Below are 22,139 nucleotides of genomic sequence, written 5' to 3'. Positions count from 1 at the left end.
TGTGCAGCATCCCAGAAGCCAGTGCTGGCGCTTCCTAGGAGTGTTTGCCTGAAGAATTCCAAAGTCTCTTTTGTTGCATTGTAATTGCTGGGATGTGGACCCCATACAGATCCCTGGAGAGCTGCTCGTTTGCACTCTTCTGGGAGGAAAGGGAAAGAGATCTCCAGGGCTCCAGGTTCGATCTGCCTGCTGCAAAAGATGTCTGTCAGCCTCCCACTATGGATTTTCTCACTCTCCTTTGTGTACACACACAAAGGATGTGAAAGATCTATGATACTCCTTTGGTTTTATTCTAATAAAAAAAAAACCCTATTTGAGTGGTGAAAGGATAAAACCAGATTTTCTTGGCTGTGCAAATAAGATGAAGGGGTCTCTGCTCATTAGAGTAATCAAGCTCCTATCCCTTGCAATAAATTAGTCTGTGAAAATCGCTTAATGCGGAAGACGAGGCTGTGAGTGCCACCTGCTGGCACATGGCTGCATCCGGGGAAGGTCAGACCTGCTGGGCTTGGACCAGGGCTCTTCTTGCTGGCTGGTACCTGGATAAGCAACAGAATATCCCAGCCATTCCTTGCTGCTGTATCGGATGGAATATAGCGGAGGAATGTGCCGTAAGCACGCTGGGAATGCACAGGATCCACAGCATCAGAGAATCACAGAATCAATGGGGCTGGAAGGGACCTCTGGAGATCATCCGGTCCGGCCCCCAAGTTGGGATAGCACAGTTTTTATTTCCTGATCAAATTCTAAAGTCTGTGCTTGATAGTCTTGAAACAGCTGTGCTCTGCAAAGTGTGCTCAGCTCAGTCAGCTGCTGCAGAGAAGCCAGGCAGAGGGATCCAGAGAGGAGAACACAGTGCTGCAAGAGGTGAAACTGAGGAACAGAGACAAGGAACAGAGACAAGGGGAGTTGTCCAGGGAGAGCAGCTGCAGCTCAGGGCCAGGTGGGCATTGATTGGTGGGTGGGGAGCAATTGTGTTGTGCATCACTTGGTTTGTAAATACACATACTTTTATATATATATATATAAAACCTTAACAACTATTTTTTCTTCCCTTCCTGTCTTAGTAAATAGTTTTTATCTCATCTCAAGAGTTCTACTTCGTTTTTTTTTTTCCCAGTTCTCTCCCCTATCCCGCTGGGAGTGGAGCAGTGAGTACGGCTGTGTGGTGCTTTGCTGCCTGCTGGGTTAAACCACAGCACGCCTAGCCTGCTGATGAGGTGTGAGGGGTTGGTGGTGAATCCGGGAAGCTATAGCTGCTTTCCTGTCATATAAATTGGCAAAAGCACACGGCACTGGAAAGTATCTGAGAGATGGAGCAGCGCTGTGCTTCATGGAGACTAGGAAGGGAAGGAGGCTTTCTCTGTGCAGCAGCATCAGAGCATGATCTGGGCTGGGATTACAAGGAATGCTCTATCAAATGCATTTGGCCCCATGGGGACAATGAGGCCCTCGTGGGTGGCCTTTTATGTCTGAGATGTTGTTTTTGTTACTGGGCAGCCCCAGTGGTGACTCTGGTTGCACTTCAGGCCTTGTAGTACTATTACTGTAAAACATCTCATTTCCCTCCCTTCCTCTTTTTTAAGAGCCCACCTGTTAAAACTTTCTGGAAAATTATCCTTTTCATATAAAATGGTTGTTCATGGCGCCATGCCAAGGATAACCTTTCTGGGGAGCACAGCTGCTGGATTAGAGAGACCAAATTGGGGGCAACTTCATTTCCTCCTCGGGGCCGTAACTTCTTGTACCCACCCCATCTCAGGCTCCTTGGAGTGCTGGTGTTCCGTGATGCCTGGCACCCAGGTGGAGGTGCCAGGGGAACGCGTGCCATTACTGTCATTGTGCACTGTGGTGTGAAGCTGAGTGGGAGAATAAAACCCTGGTGTGAAGCATCTTGCAGAGCACAGTCCTCTGCTTGAACAGACTGGGACTGGCTCTTTGGCAGTGTTATGTTGTCAGTGCAGCCTACTGTGGACCTCGGGTCTCTGAAACTAACCTCTCACTTGCCTTTATCCCATAGGAGCTGTCAGAGCATGACCAGTCTGTTCAGCAGTACCATGTCTCCTGTTAAGGATGGAACATCTTCTCTTCCAAGGAGGCAGGCTTCCTTCACCAAACCCCCGCTCCGAGCACTCTACGACTTACTGATTGGACCCATGGAAGGAGTAAGCTTCTAGTGTGGGCAGATGCAGAGATTTGCTTATGAAAACCCCCAGTCATATGGGAAAGCTGGAACGGCTAGCCTGGGGGTTGTTCTGAGGCATGATGCTTTCAGCTTGGTCTTCCCAAACGGTGAGACTGAATGTGTTGGGAGAGGAAAACAAAGGACCACTTCCAGTCAGCCACCAAAGTTTGATGCTTTTGATGAAAGAAGTGTCTCCTTGATTGCTAATCCTAATTGGCAAACTTGGCAGATCCACCGAGGGGCAGATAGGTCAGGAAAAGTGAAGAACTGTTCTGAGCGTGGCAAAAAAACCCATGCAAACTGAAAATTCTGCTAGGTGTATGTCACTGTGGCTCAGACGCTCTGATTCTGTTGCCAGCAGAATTGGAGCAGTAGGTGAAATGGAGTATTTATTAAAAAAAAAAATTAAAAAGCAAACAAACATCTCTGGAAAACAGCAACCCCCTGGTGGGAAGCTACTGCTTGTCAGCTTGGGCTCTGCAAAAAGTGGCAAGGCTGAGTGGGAGCTGGTGGATTTAGCTGCAGAGCGCGCATCCTGGTTCAGCACAGACAGCCAGTGCTGGGCAAGCATCCCTTGGGGCTGCTGGTGTTGTAAACAGCGTGTCAGGCTGGAGCAGACATGGTTCACAGGATGGCTCCCGAGGCTGCTGTGTGTCAGGGATGGCCCTGCATCTTCGTCTCCAGTCTGTGGGCAGGACAAGCTCCAGAGCTGTAAGGAGGGAAGAAGGAACTGCAAGAGATCAACAACTGTTCTAAATTCCTTTAAAATGAAAATTTTCTCATTGTTCAGCAGGTCTGTTCCTCCTTCAAAAGCCAAAAAGCCATTGAAAGCACCTCGCTGTCTCTCTTCAGCTTCCTTCTGTTTGACGCTCTCTATTGTAGCCCACATGTTTTTTGGCATTTCTGACTCACTCCCAACTCCCTTTGGAGGAAACCACCAGATTGAAACTTCTGTTTCTTAATAATGTTCATTCATCTTTGCTGCTGCCTGAGAGCTAAAGCTTGAGACCAATTGCAAATTCCTGTTATTCTCTGATTGGTAGTGAAACGGGGTCAGTGTATCTCAAATCAATCCTCCAGCTATCAGTGCATCATGGTGCAGTCTGGAAGTCTGCTCCAGCCAGACCCTGAGCAGAGTGGAGGGGAGCAACCATGTTAGGATCAGGGTGCATTTGGTATAAAAGCTGATACGAGTAGTAAAATTCACCCTCAAACCGCACAGTAGCCATTTATTTTCTGTTGGACTGTGATTATTCAGTGTGTATGCACTTCAGTTTTCTCTGATGTTATTCATTATCGCCATGTTTTAGAAGTTTGTGTTTCCATTTGTGGTAGTAGTTCACTGCTGACAGCAGAATAAAGAAGATTATTCTGTCTTCCGTTAAATGGGGACTGAGCTGAAATAACTTTGCTGTAAAGCTGGGATTTCAAATGGATTAACATCTGATAAATAGCAGAAGAGTGTTAGAACATGAGTGTTATTTCTCCCAAAAAGAATCTATCTAACTAGATCTGCAGAGGTTTTGTGGGGTTGTTATTCATGAAATGCCACTTGTTTGAAAATATGCTTCTTTTATTGCTGTTCTGTTGAAGCCCCTGAATTTCCAGATCAGAAGAGCCCAAGTAGCTGTTTTTCTGATGTCAAAACAGATACTTGCTATGCCTGATGGAGATTAAATCATTTAAAATTAAAATTCTTATAAGAGCAGCAGTCCTACATCTTAGATCCTTGTCTCCATCTTGCAGTGCACACTGCAGAGCGATCTTGTCTATGGGAACGTGGAGCAGCCTAGAGGGGAACAGAGCAGCACTGGCTGTACTGGTTAGCTCCAAAGCTATGCCAAATGAAGGGCTTACTCTCACTCAAGCCTATGCTGAAGCTTTCCTCTTCAAAGAAATAGTTTATTTTCCAGGGCAAGGCAATGCTGCCGCTCTACTTTAAGGGCGTACAATTGCCTAGAAATGTAACGACTGTTTGCATCCAAATCCTTGAGACTTCTTTGGAAGTGCAGGCTGGGCACTGCTGGAGCGAGAGGACCGTACAAATTCTCTCTCTTTGCTTTTCAGGGCTTGATGCATTCCAGTGGGCCCGTTGGCCGTCACCGCCAGCTGATCTTGGTTCTGGAGGGAGAACTGTACCTCATTCCTTTTGCTCTCCTGAAGGGCAGTTCCTCCAATGAGTACCTCTACGAGCGCTTCAGCCTCATTGCAGTACCGTCCATCCAGTCGCTGAATCCCAGCTCCAAGGTCTGGCACTGTGTTTTAAAACCTCCCTCGCACAGAACCTCTCCCCCGAGGTATAAGTTCCTATGTACGCAGGAATTAGCAGCAGCTCTGCCCTCCTACACAGTAGAAATGGCAAATGTGCCACCTTCCTCCTGCACTCCCAGGGCAAATGAGCATGTTGAGCAGCCCAGGTGCAAAGTATTCTGGTGTAGTTTCTGCAGCACCGAATCACAACACCAGACATGTCAGGAAGGACAAGGGGAATTGGATATCCTCTTCTGAAGGGCAGCGTATCCTGGGTTGTGGGCAAACTGCAGAGATGTAGGTGTTTGTGATATGCACTGAGCTTCCTTGGTGAGTTAATTGTCCTATCACGTTCCTGGTTACATTTCCCTACTTCTCAGCTTTCTGTGTGGAGAAGGCCATTGATGTCTCATGTCAGTGAAGCCATAAGTCAAAGCCAATACCACTGGCAAATCTCACTGAAATATCTTCATGCTGATGCATGGCAAACACTGTCAGCTTTTCTAAGGCCTGTGTCTCCAGGGAGAATGCCTTAAGTCACGTCTCTCCTGCTGAGCGGTGTTATACTGCATGTCTCGCCCTGTACTGGGTTAAATGCAGTCACTGGAACAGCAAAAGGATCTGAATATTTTCTCTGTTACTGATGTGGGGATTAAGGATTTCTGGTCAGTATCAGGCCCCTGTAATCATAGAATCATAGAATTAGCTAGGTTGGAAAAGACCTACAAGATCATCCAGTGCAACCATCCACCTACCACCAATAACCCCACTAAACCATGTCTCTCAACGCTCTATCTAATCAGCTGCACACAGCACCATGCTGTTGGCAGTGGACATGCCTTGAAATACAGGCACTAGAAACCAGTTAAAGTGTTTGCAGATAATTCTCCCTTAAAGTGGGAAACTGGGATCTTCTTTATACTTTAAGTTCTCCTGCAGCCCTCCAGGATGACCTGGGCCAAGTATTTTCCTTTCTGTTTTAACCTATTTATTCACACAAGAAATGGGGATAGAAATCTTTACTGTCCTAAAGTGGAGATATTCCTTGGAATATTTAAATGGAAGAAACTAATGAAATACAGAGCTTTAATAATAATTAGAACAGCCAAACTTCTGTTTAGAACCAAGGAGACAGCTTGCTTTACTAGCATCAACAGACAGATCTCTGAACCACATTTTCGTTTTCTTTTTCTCTATATATAGTCCCATGGGAAGAAGAATGCTTCTGCTTACTCCAGTTCTACCTCAATGGCAGCTGTCATAGGAAATCCCAAGCTCCCTTCAGCAGTTATGGATAGGTGGCTCTGGGGACCTATGCCCTCTGCAGAAGAGGAAGCGTTTATGGTATCGGAGTTACTTGGCTGCCAACCCTTAGTTGGCAGTGCAGCAACAAAAGAGAGAGTCATGAGTGCCCTCACTCAGGCAGAGTGTGTCCATTTTGCAACCCACGTCTCCTGGAAGCTAGCTGCTTTGGTCCTGACACCCAACACTGACAGCAATCCAGCCAGCAGCAAGAGTTCATTTGGGAACCCCTACACAATTCCAGAATCCCTTCGGATGCAGGATGATGCCAGTGATGTGGAGAGCATCTCAGACTGTCCTCCTCTCCAGGAGTTTCTGCTGACTGCAGCTGATGTCCTGGATCTGCGGCTTCCTGTAAAATTAGTGGTTCTTGGCTCTTACCAAGAATCCAACAGCAAAGTCACTGCTGATGGAGTCATTGGCTTGACAAGAGCATTCCTGGCTGCTGGGGCTCAGTGTGTCCTCGTGTCCCTCTGGCCTGTTCCAGTGGCTGCTTCCAAAATGTTTGTACACGCCTTCTATTCCTCCCTCTTAAATGGGATGAAAGCCAGTGCAGCCCTTGGTGAAGCAATGAAGACTGTACAGAGCAGCAAGCAGTTCTCCCATCCATCCAACTGGGCAGGTAGGAGGAATCTGTCTTTTGATAATATGTGATTTTTAGAAAGGGCTCTTACCCCAAATAGTTCAAATTAAGAATTGATGCTAGCAGGTAGCTGGGAGCAGCGTGTTCCCTGTGCTCACCCAGAATTCAGCCCGTGTTTCAGGCCTTGATTCATCCGAGCATGGCTGAATGTCAGTGTCAGGGAAAAACACTGGTATTTCACTGTACAGTAAGTGAGTTGTGGATTGAAATAATCTAAAGCAATTGCAAGGTGAAGTGTGTTTCATCACAATTGTTCCATGACTACAAAGAAATAATGTGTGATACAACCACTCGTTCATGTTTGAGATGTGCAGGGGCACGTTTAACTGGAAGACAGTGTTATTCCACTTGTTTGAACAGGAAAACAGTATTGATTTAATAGAGGATGACAAGGAAGAAGCATCCAGAAGCTTTCTGGAAATTCAGTCTAGAGAATGGGGCAGTGAGTGGACACTAATCTTGCAGGGTACGATAAGCCATTATTTCATTAGTCTGAGTGGGCAGAGGATATCTGCTTCTGTTTTGCACGTTTCCAGTAACAAATGATGGTTCTCAGTCTTTCTCATTTCTGTCTCAATCTGACTCGATTTTCAGTAAGTCTCTTCTCCTGAACCCTGCAGGCTTCATGCTTATTGGGAGCGATATGAAGCTGAACAGCCCCTCTTCACTGGTAGGACAGGCCCTGACTGAGATTCTGCAGCATCCCGAAAGGGCACGGGATGCCCTGCGTGTCCTGCTCCATCTGGTAAGAGAGGCAACGCTGCAGCACCCAGCAGGCATGGGAGGGGGGCTTGTAGGCTGTGTCACAGTGAGGTGATGTTGCTCGTGGGTATGCATCTTTGAATGAAGGATGGGAAGAGAAACTCCCTGATACAGAACCGCTCACACTCGGATATGAACCATCAACCCTTGTCTTGCACCGTAAGTCTTTATCTTGCTAAACCTCTGAGTCAGTGTAAAAAGAATGGGACGCCTGAAGGTGACTCCAGAGCAGATATTAAGTCCTCTGTTGCGTTATGACAGAATCTGCCCCAGACCCATCTGGTTTGCACAAGCTGTTGAATTGGGTCTGTGCTTTAAAAATGAGATTATCACTGGAGTTCATTGTTCCAACAAGGAAGATTGCTATGGACGTTGGAAGGAAGCAGTCACAGAGGTGAAGAGCTAGTGACTGTGCTCTGTGGGCAGACTTGGAGATGAGAGGCTCTTCTGTTCCCGCATGTGCCAGCAGCCTGCTGTGGGGAGTGCCAGGATGGATGCCAAGCTGCCAGATGACGAGGATATTCCTTCATGACTTATAGTGCTTTCTTTTTTTTCCAGTGTGTCTTCTATAGTCCCACAGGAATGTGGAGTATCCATGAGATGATGGAAACTCATGAACGTTGCTAGTCATTCCACTTGCTGGGTTTTGTGGCCACGTCCCTCTTGTTACTCCTTACCATAGAGCGGCACGCTCTTGCCTGGTAATGAACAGTGTACTTAAGAGACTGGAACCTGAGAGTGAGTCATCTTGTGCAGACAGATGCTACTGCCTGCTTATAGGAAATGATCACCATCAGGCTGGTACTTAGTTCCTGTGGCATTCATTTACCCAGTGTCCCAGAGCACAGTGATACTTGTCACAGTGATTTGAAAGCTATGGGTGTTGAGTTACTGGAGCCCCTGTTTTCGGGGGCACTTAGCATCCTTCTGTGTGTGACAGGTCCAGCATCAGTCTTGCTGTCCCTCGGCCTGTTGTTCCCACCTCTTTACTACGTAAAATGATGTGGTTAGTAAAAATCTCTTCTAGAGGAAGCTAACGCTGTATTTTCCTCACAGGTGGAGAAATCATTGCAGCGAATCCAGAATGGGCAGCACAACTCCATGTACACTTCCCAGCAAAGCGTGGAGAATAAAGTGGGAGGGATCCCAGGCTGGCAGGCGCTGCTCACGGCGGTGGGGTTTCGCTTGGACCCTCCAGCCAGTGGCCTGCCAGCAGCAGTGTTCTTCCCCACCTCTGACCCTGGGGAGCGACTGCAGCAGTGCAGCAGCACCATACAGTCCCTCCTAGGTAAGAAGCAGGCCGGCCGCGGGCTCTGTTCTTATGTCTGAGCAGACATCTGCCTTTTCCTGCCTTTCTTTGATGCAAGCCTGCAGAATGGAGCTGCTGGTCTAGGTTTCTACAGTAATGAAATGAAAGCATTTAACAGAATGGAGGTTCTAGAAGTAAATGTCAACTGAAATTGTTGTTGTAGATTGGAATCATTTACTCCTGGATCCAGTATCTGAGAAGTATTACATGACTTTTCCTTTTTCCCTGCTCTCAATTAGAAACTCTATAATCAGATGCAAAATTGGGGAAAAAAAATATTTTTTCTGGAAATTGCGGCTCTTTCCAGAACCATTCAGTCGGAGAGAGGTTTTAGGAATTAGCTGAGGTTACGTTCCATTCAGGTTGCTGCATTGCTAGCAGACAATAAGCAGGTATTGAACAATCCCTGTTTCTGCTGATGTTTTCCAGGTTTGCCTAACCCTGCACTTCAGGCACTTTGTAAACTTATCACAGCTTCAGAAACAGGAGAGCAGCTCATCAACAGGGTAAGTCGGAGGTTTTTCTCCAGTACCAGTTTCCAAATGGTTCATCCCAGGTCAGTAAATTCAGAAGCGCACAGAGTGGTTTATGCTCTAGTTTCTCAGCCTCGGAGGCTGAAATTCTACATTTCCCTGTTTGTGTGAATGAAAGCGTGTGTCCAGAAGAGAAAAATGTGGGCATACTACGGGGCTGCATGGCGTTGGATCTCGCATTTCAGTGACAGAAGTGAAAACATAATGCATAGTACAGTGAGGGAGAAGCAAAATGTGGAAAGTGAATGGTAGAAGCACCAATTGTTTGTTGGCCTCTCCAGGCCAAATATCCATATCCTATCCAGGGCCTGTGTTGACTGATCTTTGTTCACTGTAGTTACCAGCACCCCAGGGAATACCTGGCTTTGGGTGATGCCAGGATGTCAGAACTTATTGAGCCAATGCTTTTACTGGTTTGAGTGCTCGTAGCTATGCTGCAAGAATTCACCTGATTTAAGGGGAAGGTAGTGCCCACCTGTGGCCATGGCACTCCCCCATACCCCAACCCTCCCCACCTCCTTCACACTTCCCTCTTCCCTGTCTTTGTAGCATGCCTAGAAGAACCTAACCTCACTCTGTGCCACCAGCCTGGCTAGCTTTCCCTTACATGTTTCTTACTGTCCTGATTGCTCCTCTAATGAGGTTTATCTTGATCATTTGCTTGCTTGAGTAAATGAACACACTACACATAGTGAACAGGTGAACAGCATACTTTATTTCCCCCTTTCCCCGTGCAAAAATGTTATGGGGAAGTACCATGGAAGGAAGCTGGGATTACCTCTGTGTAGTTTTAGAGTGCTCCCATTCACTTTGTGGTGTTGAGTCTATGTGCACAAAATACAAAATAACAGCTCCAGCTTTGCGGTTATCCACTAAGAAGCCTGCTTTGTGGGTCAGCTAGACACAGTCAGCAGACTGTGTGTCTGCTTCAAGGAAGTAGTCTCTTGTCACAATTTACAGTAGCACAAGGGGTATTTCTAATGGCTTGTCCTTCATGGTATTTTGCTTTCTTGCCTTGGCTCTTTTGTTAGTGCCTAAGACTTCTGTTGTCAAGTAGCAGGGTTGTTTTTTCCTCTTTACCACCAGAGGGAGGCTCGCTATAAATGGGATGTGATGTGGACAACGTTCCAGTAGATCTGAAGGTGTGACTGTCCATGAGATTACTTCACAATTGTCTTCTTGCCTCAGACAGTTAAATCACCCAGGGGAAAATATTCAGACTAGCAGGAATATTGCTTTGCTTCTGCAAATGTTCTTGTGTAGCCCAAACCATAGGCAGAATTTCCTTTTGCGCAGAAGCCTACCTAGTTATAAGTTCAGGATTTTTCAGCTGAACTCTCACAAATTCTGCTGTGTGACTTGCTTTCCTTCCCTCCTTCTTCTCAGCAGTTCAGCTGGTGAGCAGCAAAAGTGCAGCCTGTCCCAAAGGAGAGAAGACTTTGTTCAGAACTGGAGTGTGAATACTGTCAGTTCAGTCAATAGGTGTTGCTTTTATCTGTCTTTCCAGTAAGGGTGGTTGGTGTTGTAAGGGAGCAGGTGCTCTTGGTGTTAGTGAAACAGCAAGGTGGGCAGTCTGATCTCTTGCTCTGGATAGAAAGTGCTTATTTTTAGTGCAGACTGGGAGGCAGGAACCAGAAAAGTACGAACTCCGGTACTACTTCATATACGAGGAATACCTAGGGTTTGCTGACTGTTTTAAATGCCAATAATGTATCCCAGATAAAACAAGAGAAGGTCTCGTTTTATGTTCAGCCTTCTGCCGGAATGTGGGTTGGCCTGGGTATCTGCCTGCCTTGTGTCTGAGCTGATGGCAATGAGCTGGGCATTCCCAGATTCCAGCTGCCTCTTCCCACACTGCTGGGCTCCAGATTCACAGCTCAAGCCATTTCCATGGCTCCCTTCTTCCTCAGAATAGATCGTCCTGCAGTCAGGATGCTGGTTTGCATGTGGATGTGTCGCTGCGCTGCAGGGCTCCCTGTCACAGGCATTTTGTAGCACAGAGTAACCTGTGTTCTTTTCTCCTCTCTTTTCCTTCCTTGTTATCTGCTGCCTGAAGGCTGTTAAAAATATGGTGGGAATGGTGAGTATATTACATGCACAGGGGAATGACAGTGCTGTGCAGGATTAATGCCTTGGTCGCTGCAGAGCCATTTCCCTGAGCTGCAGGGTACCGTCTTCACCCTGCTTTCAGGCCTGGAATTTGCTCCATGGTGCTAATGTGGAAAAAGACTGCGTAAGCTTTTGTGGGTTGGAAGAGATGGGTGGTCCTGAGGTTAGCTGGTCCCCGGTTAATGATTTTCCATCCTTCCTGCCCTGGCTGTGTTTTTGAGTTAGATGAGGCCCTGGCACTTTAATTTGTGTCAGATCTTCATAAACACATTTTTTTTCTCAATTTTGCTACTCCTGTCCCTTGGGCATTGTTGAGTAAACTCATTCCTGGGAGGCCATGGAGGTATTAGGAAAGTCTTCCACAGCTTCGTATGACTCGTTCTGCCCAGTTAAATGCTGAGAATGAGTTTTCTGGGCTTCACTTAAGGAGTGTCGCTCAGTCATGGTACGGGCTTTAGCAAATGTCTGCGAGCAGCCCCTTTCCTTTCACTTCCCATGTGTTCCTGCTGTGCTTCCTTCTTACTCAGTTTCCACTGACCACACCCCCAGCCCTCCCCCTTGTTCTGTTCCTCACTGTGCTGCTGTTCAAGTGTGTCCATAATTGCTGTCCCTGGACTGTTCTCTCTGCTCAGATCTTTCATCTCCCTGTTCTGTTCAGGAGCAGCAGCTGAGTGTATGAGTGTATTGGTGAAGGGCTGTCAGCAGTGTGTTTCCTTAGGTGTGACTGTCAGAAAAGCAGTGATTTGATTTGTAAGGAATGGATAACGTTTGCGTTCTTTTCAGCTACATCAAGTCCTGGTTCAGCTTCAGGCAGGTGAGAAGGAACAGGATTTCTCCTCTGCACCAATCCAGGTTTCCATCAGTGTCCAGCTCTGGAGGCTTCCTGGCTGTCACGAGTTTCTGGCAGCTCTAGGTAAGAAAACACCTCTGTCATTATCTTCCTGAAACTATTGCTGGTGTCTCATATGGTGGCTTGAAGTAGCAATGAGGCTCACAACTGTAGATTTGTCTCTCTGGGTTCTCTTTGGTATCTGCATCTCTGGATATGGTCCCTGAGTGCTCAGTACTGCACTGCCAGTTCACACGCACAGAGCTCTCATTTACTGGTGGGTCAGTGGTAAACATAGGTTTTTCTGGCATGCACCAGAACATCTCCTGAGTCAAGAGAACGTGGATTTCAGGGTTTACAGCAAATTGGTGCTGTTTTAATTTCAGAATCTGATTCTCCTGTTGTTCATAATGCATACTTGTGAGTTTGCTTCTGACTTCCTACCTGAGCTGAACCGGCCGTTCCTTTTGCTGAGCAACCTGTGCCATGGGCCAGGGTAGGGGTACCAGGGTGGTGGTATGTACCAGGGACTGCATCCTACAGAGAAGAAGATAAGAACTAAGTATCTAAGTTAAGTTTTATTCTGACTTGGACCTGCAAAGGCATAGGGGAAGAACGTTGCAGTGAAGAGGCAACACTGCAGAAAGAGATGCCCAAGAAGACTGTTTGACAAGCTCATAAAAGCCAGGCGTTGTTTATCTCACACATTTATGCCTCCTGCTTCCCAGGCCTTGTTTGCTAAACTCCATGGTCTCTGTTCTTCAGAGCCATTTCTGTGAAAAAACACTGGATTAATGAATGAATGCTGCTGGCATGTGGGGCCCTGCCCTGAGGTGTGTTTAGTCCATCATTCCCTGATAATTCCGTATAATTTGCAGCTAAAATACCGAGCAGTGTGTTCTATCAGTTTGGACTGGCATGCTTTGTGTATGTACAAGTGTTCACAGCCCAGCTCCATAATGCTCCCAAGGTGTGCTAAATTGTAATATAAGCAAACCAGCAAAATGTATATTGCAGGTGAAGAGATGTCGTTCCAGGACATTGCAGGATTTAATGTCTCTTTGTTCCGTGTGTGTTACTAACAAGATTACACTTGTTTAGAACATAGGATCTTTTTATGAGTTGTGACTTTTTACTCCATATTCTGCTACAGGCTTTGACCTTTGTGAAGTTGGGCAAGAGGAGGTGATTCTGAAAACTGGGAAACAAGCTAATAGGAGGACCATGCACTTCGCTCTACAGTCCTTGCTGGCACTTTTTGGTAAAGCTACTTAGAGAAGTTTTTGCTCATATACTGTCTGCTGATTTGATCAGTATGACTTATATTGAAATCTCATGCTCTTTCCTTTTGCAGACATCACACATTCATCATCATACATGCATCATAGGCCATGTGTCATGTAACAAGTGCAGCAGACGTTTTTTCATGTAAAAACAGCATTCAGATTTGCCTGAAGACAAAGTTAGGAGTAGACACCAGCAGCTGGAAGATTTTGAGATACAAAATCCTAATCAATTGGTGAATTCCCAACGTTTTCCCTTAGGATACTTGGTGTGAGGCTCTTGTCCGAACATTTCCTGAACTGTGCTCATTATTTTTCTCACCTAAGTAATAGGTTGTTTGGTTTGTTGTTGTTGCTTTTAAGTAACATAGTGCATGTTTTATAGCATTTTCTCTTAGTTCTGATAAGAACATTTCTTGGTTTAGTTTATTGTTACTGTATATCTAAGGGCACGCTTGTACTTCTTTTCAATTCTTTTTTAGATTCTACAGAGCTGCCTAAGCGCCTTAGCCTGGACAGTTCCTCATCACTAGAGTCACTGGCTTCTGCTCAGTCTATTTCCAACCCTGTACCACAGTACCAAAACCCGCCGTTCTCTCCTACTTGTCCTGATGGCATCGCATCAGATGCCATTTCTGTGTATAGCCTGAGCTCTATTGCCTCTTCCATGAGTTTTGTTTCCAAGCCAGACAGCATGCCGGATGGCGTGGGACACAGAGGACGCCAGGACTTTGAGAGGCCCAAGAACATCTATCCGCATAGATCTGCAGTACAGAGCCAGCTGTCTCCACAAACCAGCATGGTAACCAGCAAAGATGAAGAAGAATATGAAGGTTTTTCTATAATCAGCAATGAGCCTTTGGCAAGTTACCAGGAAAACATAAAAACAAGATTTTCCCCTGATCACAAGCAGCCCAAAGCTGGTCAAACTGGTGGTGTTAAAGAGACTGTCAATTCCAAAGGGAGCATAAGTACTCCAAATTCTCCTGTTAAAATGACTCTTATTCCCAGCCCGAACTCACCTTTCCAAAAAGTTGGGAAACTTGCAAGTTCTGATACTGGGGAATCTGACCAGTCTAGTACTGAGACTGACAGCACAGTCAAATCCCAAGAGGACAGTAATCCAAAGCTCGATCCACAAGAGTTGGCCCAAAAAATCCTGGAGGAAACCCAGAGTCACCTCATTGCTGTCGAACGTCTTCAGAGAAGCAGCAGTCAAATTAGTAAGAGCAAAAATTCAGATGATGCAGCTTCCACACCAACAGGTATGTCTGCATTCAAATCATCAGAGACCAGTGCATTCAGCAGACCAATCAGCTCGAGTCAGAAAAGTCAGTCTTCACCTCTTGCAATTAAACCAAAGCCTCCAACAAGGAGTTCATCCCTTCAGAAAGTGAGTTCTGGCTATAATAGCCCCACAACATCGGAGATGTCAAACAAAGAAGGCTCAGGCCAGTACAGTGGGCAGCCATCTCCAAGTTGTGATTCACATGGGTCCTTAACTGAGCAGCCACACTTTAAGCTCAAGTATCCCAGCTCTCCTTACAGTGCTCATATTTCTAAATCACCCAGAAATATCTCCCCAAGCTCAGGGCATCAGTCTCCCGCTGGCAGCACTCCATCTCCAGCTCTTTCCTACTCCTCAACCGGTTCTGCTCGCTCTAGTCCAGCTGATGCTCCAGACATAGACAAACTAAAAATGGCTGCCATTGATGAAAAAGTGCAAGCGATTCACAACTTAAAGATGTTCTGGCAGAACTCTCCCCAACACTCCAGTGGCCCAATAAAGATTCTCCGAGGAGCTCCTGGAACAATGACTTCTAAGAAAGATGTGCTCAGCTTGCTAAATTTATCTCCACGGCACAGCAAAGAAGAAAGCGCAGAAAAGCTGGAGCTAAAGGACCTATCTATTGAGCAGCACCTTGCTTCTCCACAAAAGAACCCTCCAAACGGACACAGACACCCTGAAACTCCAAATGCAGTGACATCAGCTCACCCTCCACCTTCCAGTAGCGCTCCGGGGACTGTACGCCCCATGAGGCTGCCATCTGGGAATGGTTATAAATTCTTGTCACCGGGAAGATTTTTTCCTTCCTCCAAATGTTGAAATGTCTTGAGTACCAACTGATGACTTAAAGTCTTGTTAAAGTATTTGCTTCTGCCCACTTGCCTTTATCGATACAGAACCACAGAATTTTGTCTACGAAGCCATGGTCGTACCGTTGTCAATACACAGCAATGTGACAGATTGGCCCTCGCTGTCCCTGTGTAGGAACATGGGCCTCACACAGATGGGTTTTAGTTTCCGTTATCAGGTCTTTGGCCAGACTCGCTTCACAGGTTCTATGTAGCGTTCGGTTTTTGCTGCAACCGGTCCAGCGAATCTCTTTCTGTTCATAAAATACTAGATCTTAAGCCACCACCTTGTATTTTTTATCCTCACAGGAGGTTTTACAGCTGGCTTTTTATACGGAAATTATACATATCAGGGATTGGAGAGAGAAGAGAGGAGGCAGAACTTCCATAAAGCATGCACGGGTTTCTGCCTGCAGCATTACAAGCCATTTCTCTGGTTGGTTTAAAGGCTGGCAGAGAGGAGGAGATAGCACACCTCTAGTTATCTCCAGTAAGTTGTTAGCAAAACAAAAGAAATTGCTGACGCTACAACTCCATAGCAGTTCTCTTTTCATCAGTAAAAGACAGTGACGCAAAGACAAGAGGAGAGAGATGCCCCATTCTAAAACCTGCATCCCAGGTAAATTCTGTCTGGAGGGAAACCTCTCAGGTGACTTTCTGCTGGTTGATCTGCTCCCAAAGAATGTTTGGGTATAACGGAGAAGGTGAGCCTCAGCGTGAGGGAGTGAGACGGTGCCGGAGAGACGAGTTCTGTGGTTATCAAATGCTGTGGTCTTTCTGGCACACAGTGTTACAACGGTGAGATTCTCATCTTGGCAAGTATTCGGGCAGTACAGGTGTCTTCTGTCTGCTCAGTGTGTCCAGACAAGGGTTACAGACACTGAGGCTCATAGCGTTATTTTCTAGTTCCACATTGGCAGGAATGTGGCATCAGTGTAATGTGGTTTAGAAGTTACCCATCCAAGTAAATCCTTCTCCGATCCTGCTAAACGTTTGCAAATAGCTCATCCTGGGCACATCTGCAGGAGCTTCCCCTGCTGTGGAAACAAGTTTCTTCAGGAGCAAGTACACCAGTGTACACAGACGGGATACGTTTGTGTCACTGTGCAGGCAGAACACACACGTGAGGGAACGTGCAGACCGGCTGTATGCAGAACCTGTGCACCTTCTGATCTGTGGAGAAAAGAGAGCACCCCAGGGGTGATGTGGGAAGGACAGAAAGCTTTCGTAGGCTAGATGGCGTTTAGGTGCTGTGAATCAAGTTGGAGGCTATTCATTTTTTAAGTGGCCGTTAAACGTAGTGATGTAATCAGAATCAAAATGATAATTTACATGCACTGAAAACTGTGGACATGAACTCAGCCACACCGTGCACTTAGATCCAAGCAGAGTATTTCACAGGCCGCGTGCTATGAAGTCGGAGCACTGGATCACCAAGGCTTTTGGTTTCTATTATGCACTCCCAACATTTGTCAAGTGACTGAAGGCTCATCACTTCACCTCTCTGTGCCTCATCTTCCCTGTCTATCTACATGGGGATAGTAATACTTACCTACCTACCTCACAGAGGTGTTGTGAGGCTTATTAATTAGGCCCTGAGTTTTAGAGGGATCGTAAGCCAACTTTCAGTCTTGCAGCTGACAACCTGAATGGTGAGTGCAGTCAGATCTCCAAACTAGTTAGGGGATCATTGCTGATGCAGGTAATTGTTGCACTTATCACGTCGGGATGCTCTTCTTGAAGATGTGGACCTGAGTATTTGTGATTTTGGGGGGATCTTGGAAGAAAAGCGTGATAGCAGGACAGAGGATTCAATTCTGATACCGTGATGTAAAATTACTTAGGTTCTACTTAATCGTGGCGCACGTATGAAATGCTTGCTTTGAGTATATTCTGGAAGCCACTGATGTTGAGAGAATTATTTCCTTTTCCTATTGCAAGAAATGAACACAAGCGCTAAGGGCAAAGAATATCGGACTGTGTAGTTACAGTCAGCTAACGAGAGATGGATGGTCACAAAAGTTTCAGTGCAGAAAGACAAAAAGAGTAGGTATTCATTTACTCATGCAATGTAGCAAAAAAAAGAAAAACTTGACTAAATCCATTCAATTTATACGATTCAAGTTACTTGTCTGTATACTGCATCTTTCTGAGATGGTTTGGTGCTAGATACTGTCTTTTCGTCATTCGGTGGGGAGCATTAGAGTAGTGGGCCAAAATGAGTCAGTGCAGCACCGACACATCAGGTCGATGGTGACTGCCGATGGTGCAGCTTGCTGTGGTCACACGACTGCTGAAGGACCCCGTGTGACTTGCTTTGTTTCTGACCAGCATAACTGTTTTAGAACGACATCCCAGGAACACCCAGGATGGAAGTGGGCAGCTTTTTATGTATAGCAACAGCAAATACTCCCTGTAGTGCTGCATAACGTGCCGGAAATAAGCCTCTTTACGTGTAGTTTACATCCATAGCTAAAGGCTCTTTAATCTGTGGAAATTCTATAGTGTCATTTTGGTACAACCCTTTTTCATGCTGCCAGTAGGTTTCGTACTGGCTTAAAGTTTTCAGAAAGAGCTAACTCGGGGTGGGGGGTGATGGTTCTTCTGTTGTGGTTTATTTTTTAAGGGGAGGGGTGTGTTAGAAGCAGGGAGGGGGTCAGATGTTCAGTATTTGGGAAATTGGTGTTGTATAAATATGGAAGGTGGGTGTCACTAGAACAAGTCTTTGAGAAGTTTATTTCCATGGACTTGGCACAGGGCACTTCCATTGGCTTAATGAGAGCCATCAACATGCATGCTTGCTTATGTCTGGGAGCCACTTCACACACCTTGTGCCTCACTCCTCCACCCCCAATTGAGAAACAACCCCTTTGTGAGGAAAAAGCAGTTTTATCAGGTTTGCCCAATATGTGGAGAAATTCAGGAAATGAAAATAACATGTTCTCTGTTTGATATTAGAATTCCTTCTGTGGCGTTTAAATGCATTTGTCGTTGTTGTATTTGTGCATGGTACAAGTGACAACACTGCTTAATACAGTGAGCAATAAGAATTAGGTATTACCCACTTTCACATTAAACCTGCCACATGCAACAATTCCCCGGGGCCATGGAATGTATTTTAGTTTGGTTTTATCCCATGTGTTTTACTGTGTGAGATACTGATTACAGATATTTTATTGGCAATCTGTAGCTGAAACTAAAGGGGAACAGTAAACAATCTCACGGAACAAAATCCCGTTTAATTTGGTTTTGTTGGTTAGCCTGAACCCTGGCCTGCTACTGGTTTTCCTTCTTTTTAGTCATACCTTATTTAAATAAGGAGAAAAAACCATTGAAGGGTGCTATACCTGTGTACATCAATCTTGGCCGCACTTCCTCTCAGTAGGTCAAACTTGTTCTGTGACCATCTCTTTCATGTTGCAGAACAGATCCAGGTGCACAGAAGATCTGTGAATCTGTTAGAAAACACTGGTAGTTTCAGGCTAGGTGGTAATAATGGATTTGAGCAGTTTTGGGTTCATTGCATTGCCGTGCAGTTCAGAAAGGCTGCAAACGTATATGGAAAACTTCACCCCTCGGTTGCAGAACTCTTCAAAAGAGCATTGAAGATGGTAACTCAGAGGACTGTCAGCAAGGACTCTTCCAAGCAGCAGCCCTTTAGCACTTGCTCTCCATGTATGCAGTGTTAGCCATGTTTGGCCTATACGGACATTTTTGTAAATTATAACTCTGTTTCCAGACAGCATTAAACTTTTTATATTATGAAATTTACCATGTAAAAAGATTTTCATATTTTTATTGAAATTGCTAAGGCATTTGGCCTTCTTCCTTTGTGATTTCAGTGTCTATTAAAGCATGAGTTCTCTCAGTACTCTGGTCTCTTCTTCTAGGACGGCATTGGTAATGAACTCGTTGGCGCTCGGCTCTGTCCTGGCAGCCAGCTGGGAATTTCCAAGTGTCCTCAAATTCTGCTGGAAATGAGGGGTCATTGAGAACTTTCTGGTTTTTAGCAGAATGTAGTTCTCCTGTACAAATGATGACTGGAAATTGTGTTTCCTTTTTCTAGTAGGTGGGGGGAGGATCAGCATTTGCTCACTGTTTTTTTGTTTTAGTCAGCAGCAGAAGGACACGTAGGCTTGGAAGGAGCGTCAAGGACCACCTAGTCCCATCCTTGCACTGTGGAAGGACCAAGTGCCGAAGGTATGATACATTTTCCCCACACTTTTTGCCACTTGGAACATGCTTACTTAAATCTTCCCCTGTGTTAAAGATGCCCTTGTCCCTAAAGGAAGTGTTGGTGACCAGATGAATCTAACCTGAATTAGACTTTTTTGTGGTCTCTGAAGTTTTCATTGGTGCCTCTCTCCCCGCTGTGTAAATATCTCCCCTAGCCATGCTGACAGAAGACACAAACCATATCCTAGGTCATGACAGCGCAGGCTCGCACTGGCCTAGAGTCTCTATCTTCTGAGTCTTTGATCTGCTGAAAATGAAGTGACCTAAACCACGTAAATCACGATAGTCTTTATTGAATTAGCACTTTTGCAAGCGACCTTTCCTGGCACACTTCTGAAGTAGCTGATGCTCTGTATTTGAAGTTCTCCAAAGAGAACTTTTTATCCCTCTCAGAAAGAATAGTGTCCATCTTCCGTTATGGAGTGACATCATCTGCATGAGATTTTATTGGAAAAGAGCTGTGGCTGGTGTTTTAGTGGCCTCCAGGAAAGCACCTACTCTGTTCCCAAGTCATACGCCTGTAGCCTCTGTGCTGAAGTGCACAACTTTGATCTTTTGGCATAAATAGAAAGTTTAGATAATAAAAAGAAACATGCTCTAATACGCAGCTCATTGTATAAAAGTGTGTTTGCTGCTGTTAAAAACATCTGTTCTATCACAGAAGGACGATTAGGGGCCTGGGAAGTCGAGGGAAGTGTCAGAGCAAGAGCAGAGCCTGCACAGTGCCAGAGGCTGTAGGAGGGTCACAGGGACTTCAGAAGCAGGCGCGCTCCCAAGGTACAGCTTCTCTCTGTCATGGGGCCTAATCCACAGTCTCACAGTGTGTGTCAGGAAAACGTTGCAGTTCCAGAAAGCTTCCAGAGGAATCAGTTAGGCAGTCAGGTTGAGACTGTAGCAACATCGTTGTTTGAACAGGAATGTAAGAAAAGATGATGAGGTCATAAGTAGAGAGGACAATGCAGAATGTAAAATGTGAACGCAGTTAGTATCTCAAATGTGTAGTGCTTTAAAAACTGCAGTCTAGGAGTTCAAGTGTTAAGGGGAGTTTTGGTATGAAAAAGACCTTGAACTTTAATGGTGCCTCACAGTTTTCAAACTGCTCTTGGATATGAGGACATCAGCAACAGAGAGGAGCTTTGCCAGGCCTCCCTTTGTGCCAGCATGGGGGCCATTGCACCAAGAATCCTATTCCTTTTTTCCTTTGGGTCCCTTTGCTCTGCTGTGGCACAGTGGTGTCTGAGATGAGCAGCCGAGAGCTGCTTCATACTTGATTAAGGTAGATGTGGCACCAAGGGGCAACCAGAGGCATTCTCTGCTGGCCTGAGGCATGGAGCGGTCTCCTAACTACTGTGCACAGAGGTGAAGTTTGGAATAGTGCAGAGCTGCCCAGTGGCCCAGCTCCTGGTGCTGTAGGCAGTGGCTAAGTGTGCTTATTCAACAGCTCCTGTTACAGACCTCCTGATACCATGCTCTTAACATTTTAATGTCACCATCCCACTTCAGGTGCGTGCTAACCTGCGTGCATTCAGCACGATGCTGGTGGTCGGCAAGCTCAGTGACAGAAGCTGCTGATGTGCTACTGCACTGGCAGTGCTTGGTACCTACACAGAGTACTACACGTTCCCATGAAGAACAGTTTGCTGGGGAAGTGTACTCTCCACCAGCAGAGACCATGGTAAAACTGTGTGTGCTGGTCCAAAGTGGATTGTCTGTGTGCATGGTCTGGAATCAGCAGGATGCAGCTACTCAGATGATATTATCATGTGTGGTATGGTCTGGGTATAAACAAAGAGAAGAAGGGTTTTGGAGGGAGCGCACACTGCAGCTGGCCGAGTAAACAAAAGACAAATGTTGTCCATATGGGGAAAGAGCAGCAGCAGGGAGCTAGGCCGAGCCAAGATTTTGAAAAGCCAAATAAAGGAAAATTCAGAATGTTTGAGAACTTGGGGAAGCGGGCTCCTCCAGCTCTGCGCTGTGCCCTGGCCCAGCCCTTCGGCGTTTCTGTGCCTCAGAAACCAAGCTGGTAAGGGAGAGGTGTGAGCAGTGGTTTCCATAGCGTTCAGCTTTCACAATTTCACCCGGAGACAATCGCAAATGCAATTACATTTTATTACAAGGAATTGGGAAAGTATTTAGCCAAGTGAATGTTTTCCGAGCGTTACTCTGCGCAGCATGTAGTGTTTTTCTCTTAGGTGTGAAATACAAGGACAGCACAGCTGGGAGATGTGGTACTTGGGGACGTGGGTTTGTGGCACAGCGGGGATGGGCTGACGGTTGGACGTGGTGATCTTCGAGCTCTTTTCCACCCATAACGATCCAATGACCAAAGTCGCCTTTCCCGCCGGGCCGACGGGCGCGAGGCTGGGGGCGGGGCGGGGCTAGAGGCGGCCCGGGTGGGATGGCGCGCCGCCATTGGCTGACTGCGGGTGAGGTGGAGGCGCTGCAGAGATTCGTGCGCCCTCGGATTGGTGGCAGAGGGCGCATGCGCGCCACGCATCGTTGCCGAGTTCACGGAGGTGAGGAGCGGAAGCACGGCTGCACGGCGCGGCGGGATTGGACGCG

The 22,139-nt window shown here is 46.3% G+C and overlaps 1 protein-coding gene across 3 annotated transcripts in view; it reads left to right on the top strand.

The window, feature by feature from the left end:
- Window positions 1–19,212, top strand: part of TTC28 (tetratricopeptide repeat domain 28) — a 130,489-nt gene extending 111,277 nt beyond the window's left edge. For all 3 annotated transcript variants that reach the window (XM_021412335.1, XM_021412336.1, XM_021412337.1), the window contains 9 exons: window positions 2,021–2,165; window positions 4,253–4,432; window positions 5,639–6,359; window positions 7,001–7,125; window positions 8,199–8,430; window positions 8,881–8,957; window positions 11,877–12,006; window positions 13,076–13,183; window positions 13,688–19,212. In XM_021412335.1, coding sequence (XP_021268010.1) covers window positions 2,021–2,165; window positions 4,253–4,432; window positions 5,639–6,359; window positions 7,001–7,125; window positions 8,199–8,430; window positions 8,881–8,957; window positions 11,877–12,006; window positions 13,076–13,183; window positions 13,688–15,312 — 3,343 coding nt within the window. In that variant the 3' untranslated portion in view covers window positions 15,313–19,212. The remainder of the gene's footprint in view (window positions 1–2,020; window positions 2,166–4,252; window positions 4,433–5,638; window positions 6,360–7,000; window positions 7,126–8,198; window positions 8,431–8,880; window positions 8,958–11,876; window positions 12,007–13,075; window positions 13,184–13,687) is intronic.

Source organism: Numida meleagris, chromosome 14, assembly GCF_002078875.1.
Source record: "Numida meleagris isolate 19003 breed g44 Domestic line chromosome 14, NumMel1.0, whole genome shotgun sequence".
NCBI lineage: Eukaryota > Metazoa > Chordata > Aves > Galliformes > Numididae > Numida > Numida meleagris.
The sequence above is the reverse complement of the archived record's forward strand: the minus strand, read 5'-3'. Positions and strand labels throughout refer to the sequence as shown.